The sequence below is a fragment of the Triticum urartu genome, chromosome 4A (genome assembly GCF_056163025.1).
Source record: "Triticum urartu cultivar PI428250 chromosome 4A, HENAU_Tu73, whole genome shotgun sequence".
NCBI classification, from domain to species: Eukaryota; Viridiplantae; Streptophyta; class Magnoliopsida; order Poales; family Poaceae; genus Triticum; species Triticum urartu.
The window spans coordinates 501719323-501744594 of NC_141876.1; the positions used below are offsets into that span (position 1 = coordinate 501719323).

The 25272-nt window shown below is 49.6% G+C and overlaps 5 protein-coding genes across 14 annotated transcripts; 4 read left to right on the forward strand and 1 right to left on the reverse strand.

Annotated features, from left to right (window-relative positions):
• The first annotated feature begins 966 nt into the window (after positions 1-966).
• LOC125552369 (bZIP transcription factor 1-A) lies at positions 967-7919 on the forward strand. 10 transcript variants are annotated; one of them, XM_048715886.1, is made up of 15 exons: positions 967-1211; positions 2971-3038; positions 4276-4437; positions 4507-4566; positions 4653-4757; positions 5018-5101; positions 5180-5239; positions 5468-5637; positions 5708-5759; positions 5985-6027; positions 6215-6477; positions 6573-6650; positions 7204-7329; positions 7416-7501; positions 7581-7919. In XM_048715886.1, the coding sequence occupies exons 3-14, from the start codon at positions 4381-4383 to the stop codon at positions 7461-7463; spliced, it is 1146 nt and encodes a 381-aa protein (XP_048571843.1). In that variant the 5' UTR covers positions 967-1211; positions 2971-3038; positions 4276-4380; the 3' UTR covers positions 7464-7501; positions 7581-7919. The 10 variants fall into 10 exon arrangements, with proteins under 10 accessions (XP_048571843.1, XP_048571845.1, XP_048571844.1 ...); XM_048715888.1 differs by having other exon boundaries at positions 4310-4437; XM_048715887.1 differs by having other exon boundaries at positions 4341-4437.
• Positions 7920-9176: 1257 nt separating this feature from the next.
• LOC147976315 (uncharacterized) lies at positions 9177-10061 on the forward strand. Its single transcript, XM_087520822.1, has one exon. It carries the CDS (start codon positions 9177-9179, stop codon positions 10059-10061), a length of 885 nt encoding a protein of 294 aa, XP_087376948.1.
• Positions 10062-12063: 2002 nt separating this feature from the next.
• On the forward strand, positions 12064-15169 carry LOC125552371 (zinc finger protein 7). Its single transcript, XM_048715893.2, has 2 exons — positions 12064-12526; positions 14103-15169. The coding sequence occupies exon 2, from the start codon at positions 14171-14173 to the stop codon at positions 14897-14899; it is 729 nt and encodes a 242-aa protein (XP_048571850.1). The 5' UTR covers positions 12064-12526; positions 14103-14170; the 3' UTR covers positions 14900-15169.
• A 473-nt stretch (positions 15170-15642) lies between these two features.
• Positions 15643-19358, reverse strand: TTA1 (class I heat shock protein, putative (DUF1423)). The gene is made up of 2 exons (XM_048715892.2): positions 17431-19358; positions 15643-16612 (listed from the first exon to the last, which is right to left on the reverse strand). Exons 1-2 carry the CDS (start codon positions 19067-19069, stop codon positions 15867-15869), a joined length of 2385 nt encoding a protein of 794 aa, XP_048571849.2. The 5' UTR covers positions 19070-19358; the 3' UTR covers positions 15643-15866.
• Positions 19359-23763: 4405 nt separating this feature from the next.
• Positions 23764-24788, forward strand: LOC147976316 (uncharacterized). Its single transcript, XM_087520823.1, has 3 exons — positions 23764-24110; positions 24194-24267; positions 24361-24788. The coding sequence occupies exons 1-3, from the start codon at positions 23764-23766 to the stop codon at positions 24786-24788; spliced, it is 849 nt and encodes a 282-aa protein (XP_087376949.1).
• The last annotated feature ends 484 nt before the right edge of the window (positions 24789-25272 follow it).

Below are 25272 nucleotides of genomic sequence, written 5' to 3' on the forward strand. Positions count from 1 at the left end.
TCGTAATACTTCACGGTCGGAGTCGCAGAGAGGGTTTTATGTGTAAACCCCTCACAAACACTCAGAGCGTGGGCATCAAGACATGAGTGTCCATATTTTTATAAGCTACAAACTGCTTTCGATGGTTTCTAAAAACTACAAATTGCTTTTCTCAAGATAGAAGAAAGCAAAAACACGAAACTAGCTATGTGGGAGGAAAAGAAAATACATTGACGCGTGCACAAATACAACGGGGTCCAACCCGAAAACAAAATACTATGGAGCGAGATACTCCCTCCTTTCCGGTTTATAAGGCTCAAATCTCAAATCTCATCAATCAAGGCATTTTGTGAGTGGAGGAATGTATCTCGTACTTTACAAAACTACCCAAATTAAACTTATGCATTATTTGGATTAATTGCAGTGCATGCATGCTTGGCCACTAGATGAGTAGGAACATTACATGCATTGGTGTGTTCCTCTTTAATTCTTGCATGCAAAGATTTAATGTGCATTGAAAACTAAAAATGAAATGAAGATGAGCTTTCTAAATTGGAAAAACAAAAAAAAATTAAATAAGCCTTATAAACTGGAAAGGAGGGAGTATATGCAATCGATGCCTAGTCGATAAGTAAGTGCGCACTAGCCCGTTGGTTAGTCGCTCCCGCTACTATTATTTCTTCCTCGCAAAAAAAAAAAAGAAAACCTATGTTTTTTTAAATTAACTATGATTATTTGTTGATACACTAAGGTTGGATTTGGCATATATAAACATATACTCCTATATAATACTAGTATTGTACTCCCTCCGTAGAAAAATATAAGAGCGTTTAGAGAGAGTACATGTTAACCACATCAAAATTATGTACAATTATATAATCAAAATTATTTGCAAAAGAAAAGAAATCTTGAAAAAGTTAGCCATTACTCCATGACAAGAAAAAAGGAAAGGAACTGGACAAGTAGTAAAACACCACGCTTCGCCACTCGATTCCTCTTTTTATGCGCCCTCCTCTCCTGTTTGTCTGTCCGACGTTGCGATTGGAGTGCGTTCAGACCATTTTCTCTTCCCATCTCCATACATGCGCCACGCCTCCACCCAGAATTCCCAATTCCACGGCCTCCGGGCCTCCTGCCGCCGAAGCAAGCTCGCCGCCTCCACGGAATTCTTCTGCCCCCTTGCACCGGGCCGGCGCGGAGCCGAGATCCGCCCCCGCTGATTCATTCTTCTGGTAAAGCCCTAGCCTTGTCGGATTTGCTCTGTTCTCTCTCGCCCGTGAGGAATCGAATCCAAACCCGCCCCTGAATTTGGGGCCAGCTAGGGGTGCTACTTAGATCTGCGTGGTGTTCGGGGCCAATTTGGTGGATTGTCGTGTGGAATTGCTCCTCAGGATCCCTGGATTTGCCATTCTTTCTTATGGTGCTCCGTAGACTTTTGATTTCTGTCTGCCCCGTTGGTTAATTTTGTTCTGACGCGTATTACTTAGTGCTGTTAGTGCCCGTGCCACTTTGACACGACGTCGCCCATTGCGTACTTAATAATCATGTAATGTGAATACCCGAGCAGGTTCAAGTGCGTTAAATCTTAGTCACAACGAACTTATATTTTTATTTTTCCCTCAAAAGAAATTTATATCTTTATTTCTACCAGTTGGTTCGATCACCTTGTTTGAAACACGTAGCTGTCTTGCGATGCAACTATTCAAAAATAAAATAAACGTTTAACACTCTTGTTGCTTGGTCTGGTATTCTCTGTTGCTTCGTGATTCAAGAACAATGGTCTGTTGGCTTCCATTACTCCAAAAGAATTAAGGAATTTGGTGCGAAGCTGTGACCTTTATGGATCTAGGGAAATGAAATGGTCGAATTTAAGTAGGGTTCTTTGTTTTTATTCCCTCTGTTTCCAAATATAAGGTGATTATTATTTTCAAAAAGTCAAATTTCTCTAACTTTGACCAAATTTATAGAGAAAATACAAATGTCTATAATATCATATCATTATTATTAGATTAACTATAAAACATATTTTCATATTATATTTTGTTAATAACTGTAGATGTTGATATATTTTGCTATAAACTTGGTCAAGCATAGGAACATTTGACTTTTGGAGAAACTAATACACCTTATAGTTTGGAATGGGGGTAGTAACACAGGGAGAACTTGTTTTGAGGTCTCTACTACTTGCTGATGGAGTAGTTGAGTTGCGCTTGGATTCTTTAGCACAGAGAGCATGTTTGTGTACCTTATCCATCTCTGGCAGGCTGACAGCCTCACCATTGTCCGCTCTGCGATGTGTCACCATGATGCTGTCAAGGCCCCTGCCGTTTCCTATGCTGGCTGCACGACTCAACCCCTTATCCACGCTATACAAATTCTTTGGGGCAAAGGCTATCTTGACATTTCATCTCCCCTTAATTTACATGAAAAATATGAGAGGCAAAAACTACTACAACTAATAAAAAATAATAGCTGATGAATGATGATAGACCCCATAATGCTAACCGCTAAATGCAGCTGGATGGATATGCTGGATGATGATGGCACCCTAAGTTGTTACCTTAAATAGTTACCATCAACATCTACCAATTATGCCTATATCTCATTGCCAGGACAACTTAAGAGTAAGCAGGAGCCCAATTAAGAAAATTATTGCACCGCCTAATAGTTTTTGCTCTCAAAGTTCACCATCATGATGGTCTTAATATAGTTCCCATTATAGACTCTGATGATGAACCCTGTGATACTAGTTTGTAATGACAATCGCTTAATGGTGGTAACGCTTCTTATCTTATTGGATACTTGTGGTATAAATTTAATCATGCTATGGATACAGATATTTCATGTGCATTGCTAGTCTGGAACATTATAGTTATTGTTTATTTTTAGCAAGGTATAATTAGTGTTTCTATCCTTTGTTTTTAGCAAATGTTATCAATACATTCTATGATATTCTTTGTAATAAAGAAGAAAATTCGCTGTGGCATTCAGGTCTGGTTAGAGATTCCATCACTCCATCTACGAAACGAAGGACACATAAAGAACAAAGGTGCCTGTGGGTAGGAAGCTGCTACCTTAACTTTATATGCTCGCCATTTTATTTCATGGATTTATTTCATGTATGTTAGCCTTTTATAGTTCTGATTCACTTTTGGATTATCCGATGTTCTTGCAATGCCAAATTTCTATCTTTTGTATCACCATGATGTAGCCTCCTTGCTTGCCTATATATTTACTTTTTAATTTCATTCGGGCAAGAGGTAGATCTGGTTTAAGCACCATGAAAGATATAATGGAAAATGAAGCCATTAAGGCAAGTGATGTAAGATCGCTTCTGAATTTTTGTGCGAGTGTTTTGTTTGTTTTTACTTAGAATGTGGTTTTTATTATGATTCGTCCAAAGCCTCTTGCCTCTGCGGTATATATAGTGCCAGTAGAGTTGTAGTAATTCTGGTGAACATGATCACTTAAATGATGTATGGTAGGTGCACAATGTAGATCAAGCAACGAAAGTTGGTTCTGTGAATCACGGCATATGTATTTCTGAGTACATGAGTTGGAGAATCAATGTGGTGTTGTGGTTTTGCTGTTGTTTGTGTACATTTGTCAAGTTTAGTAGTTTAAAACAAGAACTAATCTTTCCAAATCTCACAAGATCACTTGGGGTGATAAAATATACAGTACTTCAATGTTGAGTCATATTGGAGAGAATAGAATGAATTTTTAATTATACACATATTGCCGTAGATGCTCATTTTTTCCCCATTATAACTGATTCTCAGAACTATTGTTTTCCATATAAGATTGAAAAGAGAAAGGACAGGCCTGGCGCAGTGGTGAAGTACTCCTCACTTGTGCCAAGAGATCCTGGGCTCGGTGCGGCCTCTCTGCATTGCACTGTGCAGGGGCAAGGCTTGCCTCATATAATCCTTCCTAAGACCCCACCTGGCGTGGGAGCTTCTAGCACTGGGTCTGTCCTTTTTTTAGTTGATTGAAAAGCGCTAACCTGGTACATTACATGCTTTTCTCGTAAAATTGTACATTTCCAGTTGAAACAGTTTTTGACTGTTTAACAGCACTATCCGGATGACCCCTTGGTTGGTATGTAGGGTGTAGAATTTCCCACTTGACGGTGCTTCTACCTTTTGTAGGTCAGAACTAGATATTTCCAATGTACTTCTTATCTGCGTAGTGTCAATCTTCTTTGTTCCTTCTTCGCAGATTTTAATGTTAGTCTAGGTCCTTGATTTCGATAATCGTTGATTTCTGATGGACTTTATTATGTGTTGCCTATAGCCATCAACCCAAGTTGTTTTCTCTTGCTATAAAGGGAAAACCCTGCGTTACTTTCTGTAACTTAGGAGGTGAAAGGAAGAGAGGACTAGAGACGAGGAATTCATAATGGGAAAGGGAGATGTGGCCACTAGGTCCAAATCCCAGAAATCGTCGACAGCACAGGTCTGTGTGAACAAACTGAACTGCATGAATAATTATTATCACTATCTTACCTTGTTTTACTTGTTTCAGAATGAACAGAGTACACCTACTAATCCTCGTACAGCATATCCTGACTGGTCCCAGTTTCAGGTTCATAGAATGAGACTATCCTTCCTTTCTAATGATCTAGTATCTTTATTATTGTTATTATTATAATAACTAGCATACATCTTTAGGCATACTATAATGTCCCTGGTACGGCTCAAATGACCCCACCAGCTTATTTTCATTCAACGGTGACTCCAGGTCCTCAGGGGCATCCATATATGTGGGGTCCACAGGTACATTATCTATATTTTTAGTGTTTAATTACTGTTATTTTCGACATAATGTTGTAATCAATGACTGGATGGCTACTATCACTTAATCTGTTATTCAAGAATTATGCTAGTTAACTATGGATGTGCTAGTTAGGCAAATCCTTTAACCTTCAGTCATAGGGTTTTCTAATACTTATGAAGGACATTATTTGCTAGTACAACCTCTGAAAGTCTTGGGGAATTAGTATTCTAACATTTAATTTGGATTCATCCGCTGGCAGATGATGCCTCCTTACGGGACACCGCCACCATACACAACAATGTATGCTCAAGGCACACCATATCAGCAGGCTCCTATGCCACCGGTAGTCCACTCTCTTTTATTTTACTTGGCTGTATAATTTTATCATGCTTCTGTATGGCTCTAAATGTTTCCACATCAGGGCTCACACCCATACAGCCCATATCCTGTTCAAGCACCAAATGGGACAGTTCAAACTCCTGTAAGTTATTGACATCTTTTAGCTGCTCTATTGCTCGGTAGAACAAAAGAACAATTTCACCTGATACTTTTCGGAAGTTTATTCTTAGAGTCTTTCTGTTGTGTCCTTATATTTCGGGTCTGGAAACATTACTGCCAAACTTGTTACTTAACGATTATCACTATTCAATTATTGTCCTGCATAGGGATTCATGTTTTAAAATTTCCCATTCTGTTTCATCATTATTAGACATCTGGCGCTGGAGGGTCGGAGACAGATAAGTCAAACAAAAATAAGCGGAAGACTCCCCTGAAGAGATCCAAAGGAAGCTTAGGTAGTCTGGACGTAGTTACAGTAAAAGATAAAACGCCACCTACAAAACCTTTAGTGTCATCCTCCAATGAAGGTTCTTCACAAAGGTAATTCCTTTTATTCCGTTCATGTGTTTCTAATGGATGAATGACGAGTCCTCAATAATTCGATACGCAGCGAGAGTGGAAGCGGAAGTTATTCTGGAGGGAGCAGTACAAATTCTAAAAGTGTATGTCATTTCATCATATTTACCTTTTTTATGTTTATCTTCATTAAGCTCATGAGTATTCTGGTACAGATTCCAAACAGTCTACTTTTTGTTTCACTGTTCCCCCAGTTGTAGGTCTTGTTTGGCATGAGAAACCACCAAACTTTCCGATTTTTGACCTGTATGGTTGATATTACCGTCATCATGCTTACCTAAGACCGACATAAACGAATAATTTGCCTGCAGGGTTCACACACAAAGGATGGTTCTGAGCACGGCCCGGCTAATGGTAGGTCCTAAAATCTCCTCTAGTGTAATATTTAAAAATTGGTACTCAGCGCCTCATTGGGAAGCGGGGGCCGGGGAGAAAAGGATTGAGGAAGTACTATGAATCTTATAAAATGCATATATATTGAGTACTTGCCAAGTTATCTTTGTTAGGAAATAACTACAATCTGATTGTTTCTTTTGGCCAGATGCTAGCAATAAAGGAGTCACTGCTCAGGGCACAGCAGTTGAGCCCACACAAGTATCTTCTGGGCCAGTTGTGCTTAACCCTATGATGCCATATTGGCCTGTTCCCCCTCCCATGCCTGGCCAAGCAACTGGTGTAAGCATGGGAGTGGATTACTGGGGTGCTCCTACTTCTGTACCTATGCATGGCAAAGCTGTCGCTGCACCGACATCTGCTCCTTCATCAAATTCTCGTGATATCGTTCTTAGTGATCCGGTCATACAGGTCTGTTATTATTTAGGCTTTAGTTCTCCTGGTTATTTTATCCCAGGGCCCTGCCATGTACTTTTTTCTCAGGTATGCTTTTTTTGTTAATGTAGGATGAACGAGAAGTGAAGAAACAAAAACGGAAGCAATCAAACAGGGAATCAGCTCGTCGCTCTAGATTGCGCAAGCAGGTCTGTAGTTTTTGCATAATTCACATGAACGGTTCAGTGTTATTTGTGGGCACGTGCATCTTCAGGGTAGTTTGGACTGTTGATAACTTATCTAGGAGAGATCAAGTTGGAGAAAAGAACCAATTGGTGATGGTTCTCTAGTTGCAGACTGCAATAAGATGAGGAGATAGCTCAGGATTGACTTCAGATGGACTGCTTAAAACAGTATTTGGCATTGCGGTAGATTATGACAACCCCTTTTGCATAGCCAGCATTTGTCTATTTTACCATTTTGCTAACCAAGTCTTTCCTGCGCTCGTGGATTTTTTTTTACAACGGATTTTAAACAGAGTTCAGCGGAGTATAGTTCAGCAACTGCAAGCGACCAGTATCAGATCTGCTAGCTATTCGTTTGTTCCAAACGGCACCATAGGAATTTTTCCTATAGGGACCCAATCCTCCAAAATTTGTGCATACATTTTTTTCTTTATGCTAAAAGGACGCCTTAATGGAAATTTACTATTTATTTGCGATGTATTACATATGTTGCCTTATAAATGGTGTTATACTACAGGCTGAATGGGAGGAAGTAGCCAGTCGAGCTGATTTGCTGAAGCAGGAGAACAGTTCACTTAAGGAAGAATTGAAACAACTTCAGGAGAAGTGTGATAACTTGACCTCAGAAAATACATCTTTACATGTAAGTTTTTCCTTGTGTTTCTATTGTGTAGATCCTCAAAGCTGGTAGTAGTTATTATATATGTGAGACGTTCCTAATGATTGCAGGAAAAGCTTAAAGCGCTTGATAGTGAGAAACCAAATGGAAACTTGTGAAGCAGTGAAGGCCGCGGCTTCACTTTCTGACTGCTGATGTAAGGCATAAAACTACCCGGTACTAGCTTCCACTGCCATTACAGAGCACGAAACCTAATATTTCTTGCACTTTTTCAGATAAACTGGAGGTGACATGATAGGCCGGAGATAATTAGTAGGTGTTCATGTGTGCGATTAGATTTTTGGCTGAGATGGTAGGATTGTATCATAGGATTCAACATGATGGCTACAGTTTCTTCGTCTTCTTTGTCGGGACGTGGCAGCTGCCGTGCTCTATGGTGTTTTTTTTTCTTTTTCCTGCGTTTGTGTGAGATGCTACCTTAGCAGTATGTAAAGATCCCCAAGCTATATTTGAGACTTTGCGGGATTAGCTTATAAGATGCTTGTTGTAGAGCTGCTGGTTGACCTGAACTGATGCTTGTTATAGTTATGATTTATAACATTCAGAGTTACTAATGTGTATGCTGTACTGAGGCACTCCTGCTTGCATCATATTACAAAAGGATGGTTTTACAGGAATTCTGCTTCACTAATGTCGTTTCTGAAAATGTAAGTGGTCTGAGCTACATAATTTTCATGATAGTTTGCAAATTTATGTCAAATATTAGCGCACGTCGGCAGTCTCAGACACACAATTCTCGCATATAGCCTGCAAGTTTATGCGAAACATTCCCGGTCATTTTCGTACCAATCTTGAATCGATTGCGAGATACATGTTGACCGCGCAACCGTAGCTCTAGCCCAATCGCTTTAGCCGATCTATCCACTCTTTTACTTTCTGTCCTTTTGGTCTCCAAGCAGCACTTTGGCAGCTTACATTCTCCTCTGTTTACCCGTCTGTTTAGGCCGACTTCACCACGCGACCCTATCCTGTCCGCCCTCGTCCGTTTGAAGTAAAACGGACAAACGGGACGGCCCAGCGCGCGGGCGCAAACGGACAAGTGTCCGGATTTCGTCCGTTTTCGACCCATCCCCGGCCCAAACTTGCGCTCGATTTGGGGTGAAACGGACGCGCGCGGACGGCCTCGACGCACGCCCTTGTCCTCCCCGTGGCCCGCCTGTCGGGGACACTAGCAGTCCCTCCGCTCCCAACGCTTCACCTTCTCTCCCCGCCCCGCCCCGCCGCCGGCGCCGCCGCTATTCTCCGGCCGCCTCCTCACCGCGCAGCCCCCCGCCGTCCGTACCAAACCACGTCTCGACATGGCCGCCACCACGCCCGCGCTTCCGCCGTAGTTTTGGTCGTCGATCGAAGGAGGTTTGGCCCTCGCCGTCCTTGCCGGTGGCAGAGGGGACACGACTGCCGGCGACGTACCACGGCGGCCGAGGCAGATTCCCACGAGAGCTCCAGAGCGGCCTGTAGCCGGCCGGCAACCACCCTGCTGCGTCGAGGTGATCATCGCGGCCTCTTCGCCACCACGAGCGCAAGGTGTTCGACCTTTTGCCAACAAAGGTATGGACAGTGGAGACGAGTTTTTCTACCATCACTTCCTTTGTTCATCGGACGATTCGTCGTCGGATGATGACGATCTTGTGGTGGCTGCACTGGTCGTTCACGACCATATTCAACGGCAGCTTCCTCGGTACAGGGGGTCAGTCCCTGGCCGTGCTCCCAACCTGAACCGCAACAGGGAGAGAGGCCACGCCCTGCTCTATGCAGATTACTTTGCCAACACCCAGCTCTTCAGACCGGATAAATTTTGTCGCCGTTTTCGTATGGCCAGGCATGTGTTCAATCGTATCCGAGAGGGAGTGGTTGCTCATGACCCATACTTCGAGTGCAAGACGGATGCCCTTGGCAAGCTTGGATTCTCCTCCTACCAGAAATGCACCGCGGCCATCCGCATGCTTGCATATGGAATTTCAGGCGATCTGGTGGATGAGTATGTGCGTATGAGTAAGACAACATGTCTGATGTCAATGTACAAGTTTTGCCAGGCTGTGATTGAGGTCTTTGGCCCAGAGTACTTGAGGCAGCCAACTGCCGCTGATACAGAGAGATTGTTGGCGACCAACGCAGCTAGAGGCTTTCCAGGTATGCTTGGCAGCATAGATTGTATGCACTGGGAGTGGAAGAACTGTCCATTTGCTTGGCAGGGCCAGTACAAGGGGCATGTTAACGGGTGCACTGCCATATTAGAAGCGGTGGCATCACAAGATCTTTGGATATGGCATTCTTTCTTCGGCATGGCAGGTTCTCACAATGATATCAACGTGCTGCAGCGTTCTCCAGTCTTCGCGAGGCTTGCAGAAGGCCACTCCCCACCTGTCAACTTTGAGATCAATGGCCACCATTACAACAAGGGATACTATCTAGCAGATGGTATATATCCTCAGTGGTCAACTTTTGTGAAGACAATTTCGAAACCCCAAGGTGAGAAGAGAAAGAGATTTGCCCAAATGCAAGAGAGTGTTAGAAAGGATGTGGAACGTGCTTTTGGTGTGCTTCAATCCCGGTGGGGTATCGTTCGAAACCCTGCATTGCCATGGGATGAAAGGAAGCTTTGGGAGGTGATGACTGCTTGTGTGATCATGCACAAGATGATCGTCGAGGACGAGCGTGATGAGAGTATCTTCGACCAAGGATTTGATTGTACATGATCATGCACATTTGAACAGTTTGCCCAATTTCACCGTGAGATGCGTGATTGGCACACTCATGTGAATCTTCAAAATGACTTGGTTGAGTACGTGTGGGATCACGTTGCCAACCAATAGATGTATTTGTCCATTTTATGTTCAGTCAAGACAATTTCGATTTGGTTGTAAAACTATTTTATTAAAGACAATTTCAATTGGGTTGTAAAACTATTTTAATTTTCAGACAAATATTTGAGTTCGAAACTAGTTTTAATGCAAATTTGGACAATTCTTGGCCCTGACGGACAGGATGGGGCAAAAGGATGCGACCGCGCGCTGGGCGCACGGCCACCGCATCCCAGGACAGGCCCGGACACGACCCCAAATCCCTACCCAAAGGGACAAAAACAGAATAAAACGGACGTCCGTTTGGGATCGCGCGGTGGAGTTGGCCTTAGTAGAGTCTATGCCCAGTTGAAACAAAAGGTCTTCGCATCCATGATCCATCATCCTGTTCAAACATGAAGGGAAAAAGGATGCGGCAGCTGCCTTTTCATCTCTTTTGTTTGTCACCAGTCGGGCGCTTTTGTCAATCACGTGGGCAGTGGGATGGCCACGGCACGGCACGCTTTTGATCCCTTTTCCATGCTGTTGTGTGAGCTGGTGGAGCATTTCGATGTCGTGTGTGTGTGCTGACCAAACGGAATGAGATCATCGTGGCCAACACCACAGCATACACATACATATACATATATGGGGCAGCCGGGGCAGGGCTCCTCAAAAGAAAAGAGGAGATGTGGTGGTCCTGCTCGTTCAACTCGTCACTTGTGACCAAGCATATGCTCTTGCCTTTAATCCATCACAAGGTAAAAAATCCCAAAAAAAAAGAAGAGATAAAGTGGATGGACGGTTTTGCATGCAATTGCAGTCGCAGTTGATTGGCTTCAGCTGTTCAGCATCATCTGGTGTGCCACTTCAATGGCACGCACTTTCTTTGCAGTTCTCCTCAGGAAAGAAAAAGTTGCAAAAATCCAGAACTCGCATTGTAGTAGTTGCAAACAGCAGAGCATAGAAAGAAGTCTTGTCACAAGGATGGGGATGGCATGAGAGGAGGAGGAGGAGGAGCTTTCACAGGGCTGTCCCCCTTCCGAGCATCCAGAGGAGATGGCATGGGATGGCAGTGGCAGTGGCATTGCATGGGATCCATCAGAGAAGAGCAGGGCAAAGGACGGAGGCAGTGGGAGGAGCAGAGTTAACTTGCAGGCAGGCATGTTGTGCAGTACGCAGGCGCAGAGGGAACGCAAAAGCCACACTCAAACTGCTTTCTGACAAGGAAAATAACTCACGCGCTGCTCATGACCCCATGACCCCATGACCATACCATTGGGCACAGCACAGACGACAGAAGAAAAAATAAATAAATAAATAAAATGAGCGGAAGTACACCGGCCACCGCCCAAGCAAACCCAAGCAAGTACACGCGGCGAGCAAGTACCAGTAATAAACTGGGAGTCGGAGGCAGGCATGGCATCGGCATGTCATGTTGCGCAGCAACCAGAGCTGGCTTCACCGCAATGCGCAACGGAAAAAGGGCACAATCCTGACTCACCCCTGACTAAAGCATCATGCCACCCTCTGGTCCCCCTGCAACTCTCCTCTCTCACATCTTGCACACACACACACCTCACGCGCATCATCATCCTTTTCGACCCCTCTTTTTATTTTTCTACACACTAGTAGTACTATTTTGCTCCAGTTTTTTTTTTGCCTAGTAATTATAATTGTTATCGTGTAGTACTGGATGGATGGGTAGATGGAGCACACTTAACCCCGGGAATAAACAAGGGGCTGCTAGCCCTAGCTAGGCTAGACCAGGAAGGAAGGAGCAGCCCCAGCCTGAATTGTCTAGCAATTGTGGGGCGCTTTCCGGCTGCTTTTCTCGGACGGTGGTGGCGCTAGTGGCCACCGATGGCCATGGTACAAGGGAAAGCAGGAGTAGAAAGGAAAGCCAGAAGCGCGCGTGTGTGTGGGTGTGTATGCCCATTGCCCATTGCCCAGTCTCATCTCATCTCATCTCATCTCATCTCATCTCATCCTTGTGTTGTTGTATCAGACGAGATGCATCCTTTTCTTGTACCACTTCCCAGCTCTGACCACTGTCTCCCGTCCCATCCCCCCCCTACCAGTAATTTACCAGACCAAACCTCTGCATTCCTCCACAATTAAGCACCACGGTGGGCTCGCGTCCGAGTGGGGGTGCCGCCACTTTAACTGAACACACCACCTTCCTGCCTGCCCGCCTGCCCTCCCCTCCTTCCTCCTCACTTCGCCTCTCCCCCTTCCTCCCCCCTTTCGAGTCGGTGCGCGCAGGCGGCGCTAGGTCTTGGACGCGGGGAGCCATGGCCTGACTTACGGGGTTCCTTCTTCAGATCTTCTTCGCGAGTGGTGTGGGGCTGATCGGAGACGCAAGGAGGGGTGTGCTTGAGGTAATTAATTCGGTTCTTCTCCTCGCAGAAGCGCATGCATCTCTACTGCTTTTCCTCATCTTCTTTCTCTTCTTGATTCCGGCGTTTTCTTTTTTCACTTCATCCGTTCTTGCCTTCTCGGTTCTGAGTAGAGTAATTCTTCGTGCACGCATGTCTTGTTCGGCGGCTCAAGGGGGTTCACCACAATTCGGTCTAGTTATTAAGATCTTTCAAGTAATTTTGCTTTGATGCTTCATTCAAGTCAAGCATGGGCTTTTTTTTTTGGTTACAAATATATTGCGGTGGTGTGAATCTAGTTCGTGTGCGCTCCAGTCCACGCCCACTCCTGCTCCGCCGGTTGGTAGCACGTCGCTCCATCAGGGTTTTGTTCTTTATACATACATAGAGTTGATGGGATTTGGCAGTCTCTTCTCTGAATAATTATGTTTTCTTGCTTCATGTGTCTTGCCAAAATTGGCAAATCTCCTGGTCCAAGTGCCTCAATTATTTATATATCTCCTAAATAAGATACTACTCCATAACTAAGCTGTGGTGCATGACACTACTTTTCCCAAAATTAATTCTTAGTATTATTACTCCAGTTGCCATCGAGTAGTACCACGATGCACAATTCGAACCTATAGGGTTGGTGTTGTTCAGCTTATTTGTAATGCAGTCTGGTAGTAGTGGTGATCTGGTGATATTTGCAATGGCATGGACAAAAACAAGTCCATGCCAATCAAGTGGCCTTCAGAAACACCAGCATCAGATCACCTGTAGCAGGCACATAAAAAACACCACCAGGGAAGCCTTGTTTCCTGGGCCTCTTTGACAAAAAAGCATTCTTTGTTGGTGAATTCGGCGTAGCTGTCCAGCATTTATATTCGTGCTCTCATCAGATCTCCAGAAACACCACAGGGGTTTTGGATGGGAACACCAGGGCTTCCATCTTTTCATGACAACAACTCAATGTGCTATTCTTGGGCCCTTTTCTTTCTTTCAGATAAGGTTCCGTTTTAGAGATTCCCGGACCGGAAAAGAGGCCACGCTTTTCATCTGTTTGTCCTCTGATTTGGCATCAGAGGCAGCATATCCAGGCTTAGCAATGGATCGGATACTTGTCTTGATCTGACTGCACTCCACATTCAGACACATTCAGTTATTCAGCACACATGAAGCTTGAAAAATTCTGCTTGTGCTCCTCTAGCAGCCCTCTAGTCATCTGGATAAATCTGAACTATTTGCTTAGATTCCTATTTCGACAGCATAATGAACAGTCGTCTTCGGAATCACGTAAGCCCGAAGCAATTTCGGAGAACAAAAGGTGTGTCAATTCAGACTCCATAGTGCTTATCCACAGGGCTGTCTAACTGCAAGCACTCCCATGTCTAAGATTCAGTCTGTCATGATCACCGCACTGACAAGAGCAACACATGCTATTTTATCCTTGTACAACTGTGGTGAGTGAGTCAATGAGTGCAGCCGAGACTAGAAACAAGAGATCCTTTTCAGTTTTATGCATCAAATCATCTCACCAAGTACAGAAGAACACATGCACTTGCTTACATGACTTGGCTTGTTCTCTGGACGCATGCAGGTGAGAGATAGATAAAGGAGCAAACGAAGTGCAGCGAGAGGAAGAAGACAGGGAGAGATTGTTCAGAGATGAAGAGCGGCAGCGGCGTCCAAGAAGCGTGTGAGGATCAGGTGTCCGAGATCAGCAGCCAGGCGGCGTCCAACAACAACGAGGCGTCCAACACCTCCTCCCGCCCCAAGCTCGCCCTCGACCTATCGCTCACCGTCACCGCGACCGCCGCCGCCACGACGACCGCCGAGTCGAGCACCACCGACAGCAACGGCGGCGCGCAGGCCGCGCGCGAGCCGACGCGGGTGTTCACCTGCAACTACTGCCAGAGGAAGTTCTTCAGCTCGCAGGCGCTGGGCGGGCACCAGAACGCGCACCGGCGGGAGCGCACGCTGGCCCGGCGCGCGGTGCACCGGCTGGAGGCCTACCCCTACGGCTACGCCGACGTGGCCTCCCTCCCGCTCTACGGCTCCCCCGGGCTGTACCCCATCGGCATCCAGGCGCACGCGTCGGCGCTCCAGGGCGCGGCGGCGCAGGCGGAGCGGCAGCAGCACCAGCACCAGCAGCAGGACGCCGCCGTCCTCGCGGCCACGCCGGCGCGCGCGCGGGCGCTGCTGGGCCCGATGCCGTTCCTCGTGGGCGGCGACGAGGAGGTCAGCTTCGGGTGGCCCGGCAGCTTCAGGCCGCCGCCGCCGGGCGCCGGCGTGCTCCCCCTCCTCCACTCCGGCCCCAACTTCGGCAGCAGCAGCGGCAGCGGCAGCGTCGTGGTGCAGGCCGACGAGGAGCCCGACCTCACGCTTAGACTCTAGCCGCCGCCCGTACGCCGTCGATCGCTACGCCATTACGTACTGCTAGGTTGGTGCAACTCGTCAGGCTCCCGACGTCGATCAACGGACCATGATGGTAGACGACGACCCGTATTTGTTTCATGCGCGCGTGCGTACGTAGGTACGCTCGTGGAAGTATTTCTGTACAGTTTTGGTGCTCTTCTGTGGTATTGGTAGTAGCGTGTACCCTACCTACAACTTCCCGCGGTATAAAGATTCATGTGATCAATCAAAATCATGTTGCTGTGTCCATGAACTCCAGAATGTTTTTTCCCCTTTTCCTTGCTAATAATGCTGTCGTGTGAGACTCCCCGTCCCGGCCAGTGCGGCGTCGACACGCCGCCCTCGCCGTCGCTCTCGGCGGCGGAGCCGGAGTGGTACGACGGTGAGCGACGGGTCGAGGTCGAGGCCATCGCTGCTGCTGTCGGACCATGATGTCCTAACAGGAGTTGCAGCCTGTAGCTGTGACCAGGATCAGGGCCAGGCCAACAACCGAACAAGAAAATCCACGCGGGATCACAACGCGCACACCAACAGTGTGGCCTGACCTGCCCAGGGAGAAAAACATCGAAAAAGAGAGGAGAAAATGACACGCTGGGAAGTTGAAATATTCTCATGACGACGATGCCAATTGTAGCATAGCATAGTAGCACAGCATGGGGCTGAATGCAGAGGTCATGACCCAACGACTGCACTCTGCACACCATCAGGCAATGGGCAAGCAATGAACTGAAAATGCTGTCAAGTTATATCCGCCGGCGCAAGGTTAGGCCTCCTCCGCTTTATAACAACAGTTAACAACGGGTAGTAAAAAAGAACAGATTACAGATGGAACACAGCAGCTTTGGTTTAGAAACCATTCCACTCTAATGGACAACAACAGCAACGCATCTCCAGGCATTCAGGAGCAGCAGGTGGTGATTTTTTGTTTTTTTACCGGGCTTCCTCTCTACACCCACATCTTCTTTGTGGCCTCCATCCGCTCGAGCAGGCCCTGGATCTCGGTCTGCATCCGCAGCTTCATCTTGTGGTAGTCGTAGTGCGAGTTCTCCAGCGTCTTGAGCTCCTCCATCTTCTTCCTCCTCTTCTCCTCCGCCTCCTGGAAGCACAGCTTCGCCACCTTCGACGCGTACTCCTCCTCCATGCTCTGGATTCTGTTGCGGACCATCTGCCGGTAGTTCTCCACCTCCTTCCGGGCGTCGTCAGCCAGCTTCTGGAACAGTTTTGCTTCGGCTTCCTTGCACTTGACGACGGTCTCGAGGGTGGAGGCTTCGTCGTCCTTTGAGGTGGTGCTGAAATGAGGCTCGATAGAGAGCGGCTTCGGGCTGGCACTGAAATGGGAATCAATGGACAGCGGCTTTGGGCTGGCGTTGAAACGGGAATCAACGGACAGCGGCTTCGGGCTGGCGCCGAAACGGGAATCGACGGACAGCGGCTTCGAGCTGGCGCCAAAACGGGGTTCAATTGCAAGCGGGTTTGAGCTGGAGCCAAAACGGGGTTCAATAGAGAGGGACTTTGGGCTGGTCTTGAGCGCATCAATCTGTGAGTCGAGAATGGAGGTGCTGGCATTGAAATTGAAGGATTTGGGTGGACTGATGGTCGGAGATAGAAGGGGAATCGTAGATTGGCTCGCCTGATTTGCTGCCAATATGCCTTTGGACTTGCTGCCAGTAACAGAGCAGTCGGTAACGCCATCTGTGAAAACATAAAGATTAATTAGAGCTGTGGTACCTGAGAAATTATATAAAACTATGTCGGAATTATTTTCCATTGCTCTAAAAGAACATATATAATGACACCAGATTTTAGTTGTATTTGGAGAGGTGGGAGTATTATAATAGATTTAGTCTCAACAGAATACGCATTTTGATTCTTACATCATGCCCAACATCGCATTTTGGAACCCTTAACTGTTCATGGTTCAGTAGGAGCAATATGTTTTCCAACAGAGTTCAAGAAAGCTACTGTTGGCAAAAGAAAGATATTCAAGGTTAACTCGTTCATTTAGAGCCATTGGCTTAATGCTATAATCATTTTTTTCCTTTCAAACTCAATTCAATCAAAGTCACTCGGCCAAAACACTATCCAGCTTTGCCCTTATTGCAGTGCTAAATGACTGGAAGTTCATTGTGCATATCAACAAATGTACCGATGATGTGGCCATGCATAACAAAAGGATTTCCCAAATATGTGACAACCGGAAACAAATTGTGAACACCTAACAATGACTGAGCAATGCCAGAGTTGTAGTGCCACAGCAAATGGATTCCCCGAATATGGGTCAAACAGAAGAAACTGTGAATACCTAACATGACTGACAGAGATGGCGTGTCGCACAAAATATACATAATGATCGCATTTCCAAGCAGTTCAAAGGAGGGACCCACATGGAAAGTGTATGCAGATGTGACATGATCATGCTAACACAAATAATAAAGCAAGTAATAATTCATTTAGAGAACTCAAGTTTGTAACATGGTGCTTTAGAATGTAATAAAGTAAAGAGATCTCACATTTGAAGAATTGCAGCATGTTGTTCAATGCATCCGGCAGGGAGATAACTTTCTTTGAAAGCATGCTGAGGACCTCTTCAGCCTTGGCATGAAGCCCCTTCCCCTCAAAATCATCACTAGCAGCAAATATCTTCCTGACAACATCTAGCTCTTTCATCAGCGTCTCAGCATTCCAGTTCTCTGCGCAACAGTTGAACACCTCCTTAACAAATCCAAACATCTCAGAAGAATGGCTGCAACCAAGACACTGGAACTGCATCTCAGTCGTCCCTATCGGCCCCTTCAGCGTCGGGCCTGGTCTGATCAAGTTCCTCTCCAGACCGCATGCGGCATGGCACCAATGGCCGCAAACATCACAACCGACCCAGCTGCAGGTATTTGCAGCACAGTCGAACTTGTGGCACACCGGGCACATACATGCTCCACAGAACCCTTTGTTGCTGGAGCAAATCTTACACTCGCAATCGTCCACAGGCAGCATGCTCTTGCAGTTGAGGTTGCGGCACCGTGTCATGAGGAACATCTCCACGAGCTCGCTGCTCGGTACGCGGCCCTTGCCGGTGACGAACGCGGCCGAACCAGTCTTGATGGCCACCAGGATCTCCAACTGCGTCCTGTTGGCCCGCGCCAGTGCCTCGGCCGTCAGGTCCGACCGGCGCTCCAGCCTCCGCTGCAGGCTGGCCAGGTCGTCCCTCTTCTCCGGAGCGTCGACCATGCTCCGCACCGCCGCCCGCAGCACCTCCAGGGACTCGCTGGGGAACTCCTGCAGCACATGCGCCATGGCCGACACGGAGTCAGACACGATGTCCCGCAGGATCCTATCAGGCCGCGACGTATGCCCGCCGCGGCCGCCGTCGAAGCTGCCACCGGCGCTGCCCGCCGCCATCTTGGCGGGGAGCTCGGTGGGGAAGAAGGCGGAGGTGCCCTCCTTCATCGGCGGCGTGGCGAAGGCGACGCTGCCGTCCCCCATGGGGCGGAAATTGAATCGGCTGTGCACGGAGCCGTTGGTGCCCTCCCCGGCGGCGTAGATGTCGGTGGAGTTGTGCGTGAGGGAGCAGCTGGGGTTGTGCGAGAACATGGAGTAGGAGTAGGACATGTCGTCGGAGTTGATGCTCCGGGTGCGGCCCGTGGTGGCGCTGTAGGTCCGCCTTGGGGGCGGCGCGGCGGCGGCGCCGGCCGACGCGGCCCGGAGATCTCCATCGGCGGCGGGGGCCGACGGGAGCTGCTGCTGCGGCTGCGCCTGCCCCTGCCCGGGCCCGTCGGACGGGAGGGAGAGCGAGAGCTGCAGGGAGTCGAGGCGGGGCTTCTTCCCGCCGACCACGGAGGAGTCGTCCCCGGGGGGATCGCCGCGCTTGGGCGCGGAGAGGTGGAGGAAGTCGCGCTCCACGCAGAGCTTGGCGTTGGCGGCGTCGGCCGCGGCGTCGGCGGCGGGGTTGGGGTTGGGAGGCGAGGAGGGGCCCGGCGCCGCTGCGGATGCCGCGGCGGCCGCGGAAGCAGCGGCCTCGGCGGCGGCGGCGGAGGCGAGGGTGGGCTTGTCGCAGAGGTAGCTGCTGAGGGTGAGCTCGCGGTTGGGGAAGGGCTGGTCGGCGGGCGGCGGCGCGGCGCCGGGGTCCTTGGATCCGTCGGAGTCGCCGAACATGGCCGCCGGATTCGCGGCGATTTCCTGCGGGCCGCGGGGCTCTCGGGGGTGGGTTGGGGTTGACTTCCGCACGCCGAGACGCGGAAATGGGGCGGGCGGACGGGACGGCGGGGGGTGGGAGGAAACTGTGTGCGCAACTAGTATTTTTTAACCTCTTGCTTTTGGTCTGTCCCTCCCTCCCGAGGCCTTGCTTTCTTTTTCTTTTCCGAAAGACGATGAGATGAGATGAGATGAGAAGACTGCGGGCGCGTGGAAGGGGGGAATGAATGTCTCGTCGCGGCAGAGCCCCCTTCCGCTCCCGGCGGCTGGCTGGCTGGCTGCCGCCCGTGACGTTCGAAGCAGCTTCGGCAGCGGCGTCGGCTTGCCGGAGCTACAGACGGACGCGTGAGGCTTTTTTTTTTTTGGCCGCTTGCGCCAGCACAAGTCGCACTGTCTCTCTCTGACTATTTGAAACGTACAGATATTTTACCAACTGTTTCTGCATTTGCTCGTGCATGAAAGTGGGGTATAGTAGTAGATGGAGTCGCGTAGAGAAAATCGACCCGTCGAGTCGTGACGGAGGAGCGCGAACCCGTTTGGTACGCGGGCGACAGGAGGGGGTCAAACCGCATCATGTGATTTCGGACAGCGACGACGAACGATCGATCGATCCCGTGTTTCTCTCGGAAAGACGACCGGACCATCTCCACTCTCGTGCAGGGTAAAGCAACCATCGGCTCATTTTCATTCGCAAAAAAAAAAAAGGATCGGTGCGAGCGGGTAGAAAGGAAGTGTGGGCCGTTTGGTCTGGGTGGACTGCCGACGCGGCAGCAATCAGCAGCGGAGGAGCGCCCTCGGTGGGAGAATTTCTTAGCTTATCTCACGCCAGTGCGACGGCCTAGCTGTCTATCCATCCGTGATCCGTCCATCCATTGTTTAAGTGCGGCAACGACGCAATGCCAATAACTTGATCTCTATAACATGCGGTTGCTTCCATGCCGATATGGTCCCTCATATATAATGCCGGCCAGCCTGAACTGGTCTGCATTTGATCTGAAAAATGGTCTTAAAAACTTGCACGACGAGAAATGAAATGCAGTGGTTGAGATGGCACATGCCCACTGCCTGGTCGGACGAATTCCAAACGGCATTCAATTGTCAATTGAGCAACGGGGCGTGCTTGGTTTCAATGTCAACCCCACCGCGCCAGCCGCCCAGCTAACTCAGGTGATAAATTATGAATCCTCGCCGGTTCCCACCCGTTGACCGGCCGGACATCTGTCTTGTTTTTTGGCGAGAATCTGCTTTTTCTTATACACCAATTTTCTTTGTCGATCCTACGCGTTCAAATCAAGTTGTGCTGCATCCCCGTCCCCTACGCCGCGGGCCCGTGGCAGTCAGTCCTGCGTCCTCTCGGGGTTTTGTCGACGGAGCACTATACCGAGATTGCGTAACAGTCTGAAAATTAGCGCATCTCTAAGCCAGACCCGTAAACCTCACGTAACCGTGCAAAACGTATTGTATGGATCGTGGAAGTCATCTCACGTTGATCTGTATCTTTTTACGGGGCGGTCCAGACCTGATTTTTTTCACAGGCCGGAAATAAAATTGGAAGAGTTTGTGGGAGTCTGAACCGCTTTCAAACCCGTTTTTCATCGTCCTGGCCCATAAAAAAAACCTTCCTTATTCGCGGGCGCGCGCTCCTTCTGACGCCAGCTGCTCGCATTCATGCCGCTTTAGAGCGTGTCGCCCCGCATTGAAGACGGCTCAGAGCGGACGTGACCTCTCACTGTTTCCACCAATGAATTGGCGTGCCGGCCAAGGGCGCCGCCCGCTGCACGCACGGCTGAATACGCCTCTCACTGTCTCCACAAATGAATCGGCGTGCCTGCCGAGGGCGCCGCCCGCTGCACGCCCGGCTGAATACGCCTCTCACCGTCTCCACCAATGAATCGGCGTGCCGGCCGAGGGCGCCGCCCGCTGCACGCCCGGCTGAATACGCCTCCTCGCGCATTCATGTGCCTTCATTAACTCCACGTGAAAGTCGGGAAATCTACTCCGGTCACACGTCCATTCATGAGCGGGGCGACATTAAATGCAACGCTGGCCGAACATCTCCCTCCGCCCTCTATTTGAACGAGGCGAGAAGCCGGGCAACAACCACACCCCTTCGTCGCTCCCCATCTTCTCCTTCACCACTCTTTCGATGGCTTTTGAACAGCAGTTCTCCCGCATACAAGCCACCTGGGTGGCCCACCGGATACGAGCGAGGCAGCTCTCTGCTCCACGTCCCGCGCCTGACCCGACGGAGCAAGTTGCGCCCCAAGCCGCCACGTGGTTCAGCAACTCGCCGCTCCAGGGCCACTCCATGCGGAGTGGCGAGTCGCTCCACGCCGGCATGGCGGGGAGCACAGCGGCACGGGCGTCATCGCTGCCGTCGACGACCGTGCCTCCTGTGTCTGCGCCCGCGCCATGCAGGTAGAGACAAAAGTCGGGTGCGCGGACAGCGACGAGTCAGTGGCCGATGTCGTGGTTCTAAGTCTGACAGTAATATAGGGGGGTAAGTATGGAGAGGCAAGATCTTAGCTATGGAGAAGTTGTAAGCACACGAGGTTTACGAGTTCAGGCCCTTCTCGGAGGAAGTAATAGCCCTACGTCTCGGAGCCCGGAGGCGGTCGACTGGATTATGCGTGTATGGTTTACAGGGGTGCGAACCCTTTACACTGAGGAGGGGGGTGGCTTATATAGAGTTCGTCGGACCCCTCCGGCCCTCAGTTATGCAGGGTTTTAAATACATTAAGGTCGGGCGTTGCTGGTAACGCCCCTAATAAAGTGCTATGATGACCATAAAGGCTACTTAATAACCGACCCTTAGCATGCGGAGTGCCTTTAGGTCTCCTGGCCGTCGAGTGGTTTGGTCTTGGTCGAGTGATCGCTTCTTGGTCGAATGTCAGTCTGTCAAGTGGAACACCTTCAAGTCGATTGAAAGGTGATTTCTTCTAGAGATGTCCTTGGGTAGGGCAGTTTGGACAGGTCCATGCCCCTACCCTAGGTACATAGCTTCGTCATTAGCCCCCAAATGGATCGAGGTTTGAGTGGGGAAGGAGTTGGGATTTTCCCGACTCATTTTTCATGCCATGAGCATATCTGGTTTCGGATCAATGAACCTGAGTGATGACAGCAACTTCCTTTTCAGTCCCTTGATCCATTCTTAGCTTTTTGTCGAGTGAGTTTCTTTACTTGAAAGGCTCCGAGTGACGGTGCGGAGGAGATCTTCGGTCTGACAAGTTGTTCTGCTGCCCGCAGATTTCGCGGGATCCGAATTTTGGGAAGTGCGCGGGACGGGGGAGGCCGCAGTAATCGGATGGGATAGAGCGGAGCCGCCTCGATCCCCGTGTCACCTTTTTCGCCACGTATCACGCGCGCGATTGTTACGGGATTTGACAGGGCCGCCCGAGCCTACCAGTCAGCCACTCGGAAGCGGCCTCATATAAGGCGTCGGACCGGGGCCTCTTCGAACAGTGCGTCCCCATTATCTCTTCTCCTCTTCACGCTCCCTCGCCGCGCTCGCTTTCGCCCCAGCGCCACCGCTCCGTATGCGTTTCGCCGGCGACGATGGGGAAGGAGAAGACGGCGGCTCTAGAGCGGGCGAAGAAGGCGACGGCGAGGTCGAAGGGGAAGGCGACCAGTCGGGGCAGATCCTCCTCGCGAACCGGCCTGCCGAAGGGCTGGATCCAGGGCGACTGGATCCGCTCAACGATCACCCAAGAAGACCTCGACGACCTAGCCGAAGGAGGGCTGATCCCCTATGAATCAGCGCGGCTTCCAGGGAAGGAATCCGAGCCGCAACCTCGGGAGGGTGAGCGCGTTCTCCTTGCCACCCACGTCGACCGTGGATTTTCCTTGCCTCCTCACCCTTTCTTTCGGGGATTTCTGAACTTCTTTGGGGCACAACTCCACCACTTCACTCCCAACACAATCGTTTATCTCGCCGCTTTTGTTTCTCTGTGTGAGAATTTCCTGGGTTGTCGGCCTCACTGGGGCCTTTTCAAGCACATTGTCACTTGTCGCTCCCAGACGGTGAAAAAGGCTAATCTGAGTGACGAGAGGACTCAAGTGATTCAGATGTGTGGGGGTCTTGGTGTCCAGATGAGAGGGAAAAGTTCCTTTCCGGCCATGATTCTTCCCGACTCAGTTCGCGGATGGTAGTCGACCTGGTTTTACTGCAAAGACCAGTCGATGCCAGGGCAGTCGACTGGCCTCCCTCCTTTCACCATGGACCGAGTGAGGAAACCCTCCCCTTTGAAGGTGCTCCCGGAGGAGAAGGCGCAGGTGAGGGTGCTGGTAGAGCGAGTGGTCCAGCTTATCTGTGACGGGGTCACCGGTATGGATCTCTTGGAGGTCTTCCTTCAGCGGCGCATCCAGCCTCTTCAAGCCCGAGACCATCTGATGTGGATGTATTCGGGTCTTGAAGACTCCACTCGGATTCACCCGGAGGAGGTCGATGACGACACACTGGAGAAGTGGCTGTCGGGCATGACCGGGAACAAGGACAACCCCAGGGGAGCCAGGAGAGTTCCTCCATTCGACCAGTCTCATGTACCAGAGAAGGTTCGATTCTGAGCTTTTGTTTGTAATCTGAATTCACTCGCGCAGCTGCCTATACTGAGTCGACTGACTTTGTTCTTCCTGCTTTCTTTCAGGCCATTATTGAAATGTATTCAATGCCCAACGGAGAGCAAGAGCAGGACCCGGAAGGAGAAGCGAGCGGCGGCGACAGTGGCGAATGGGAGTCTGACGGTGGAGGGGACGAAGAAAGCGACGATCCAAGTGACGAAGAAGAAGTCGAGTCGCCTCCTCGCAGGGAGAGGCGGTCCAAACTTGACCAAGAACGACCGAGCGCCCGTGAAAAGGCGATTGCTCAAGCTGGTCAGTCTTCAAAGCGTCCTCGGACCTCTTCGCCAACTCCGACTGAAAAAGCGTCAAAGCATCCCAAAGTCGCAGGGCCGAAGCTTCGGAAGGCATTGCCGAAGATTAAGATTGACATCCCCATCGCTTCCGCGTGAGTGTCTCCCTTCATATTTACTCGACGCCCTGTGCTGTTTGTTTTTCTTGTTTTAACCGGACAAACTTTGGAACTGTCAGCGCTGCTACTTCCGGGACCTCAGCTTACAGGGACGATGATGAGGTGATGGAGGATGCGGTCACTTCTAATCTGGGTATGATTTCTGCCATACTTTCTTTATTTTGGTCGATTCAACTGCAATGTGTACCATTGGGTGATGTGATTTTGTCGATTGAACTTTGAACAGCCCCTAACATTATTGACCTCCCTGATGATGATGATGATGAAGAGCCCGAGAGGCCTTTGACGAGGAAAAATAGGCAAGCTCCTGCGAGCGAGGTGCCACAATCAACGCTGAGGGCGGAGCCAGTCGTTCAGGACGCTGGCGATGCCAATCGGGGTTCTGTTACCTTCGTCGTGCCATTGTCGAGTGCCTTGCCTTCCCCGCCGACTGCTCAGGCCCCTGTCGACCCGCCTTCAGTTTTTGCGACCCATCATGTCCCAGAGGACGAGGTAAATGCTTCCAGGGAAGCCATACGCCAGGCGGGCATTATGATGGAGAAGACAAAGACGGTGCGGGACGCCAGCCAAGCCGCCTACGATGCCAGCTCGGCTCTCCAGAGCAATGTTCGGGTTAGTTGGTCGTCGCTTGTTCTGTTAGGATATGCTATCTGAAGACTCTTTCCGAAAATCTTTGTATCTGTACACCCACTGGGTGCGTCGATTAAATTTTTGAACTAATGGGGGCACGCTGAGTGCACCCACTGGGTGTAGTCCCCGAGACTACGGTGGACTGCTGGCAGTCGACTGTAGTCTTTGTATTTTGTCGAGTGTAAACCGAATTGGTAGTTTGTCTCTTCCACTCGATCTGGTCGAGTGGGATCAGAACCGGTGGGGGCATGCCAAGTGCACCCACTGGGTGTAGTCCCCGAGACCGCGGTTGACTGCTGGCAGTCGACTGTGGTCTGAGTTCTACTTTCTCTCCTTTTTTTTACTCCCTGCACTCGACTCCGGCGGGCCGGTCGAGTGGGATCAGAACCGGTGGGGGCACGCAAAGTGCACCCACTGGGTGTAGTCCCCGAGACTATGGTGGACTACGGGCAGTCGACCGTAGTCTTAGTACTTAATGTCTTTGTCGTTTTTCGCTGTAAAATAACTT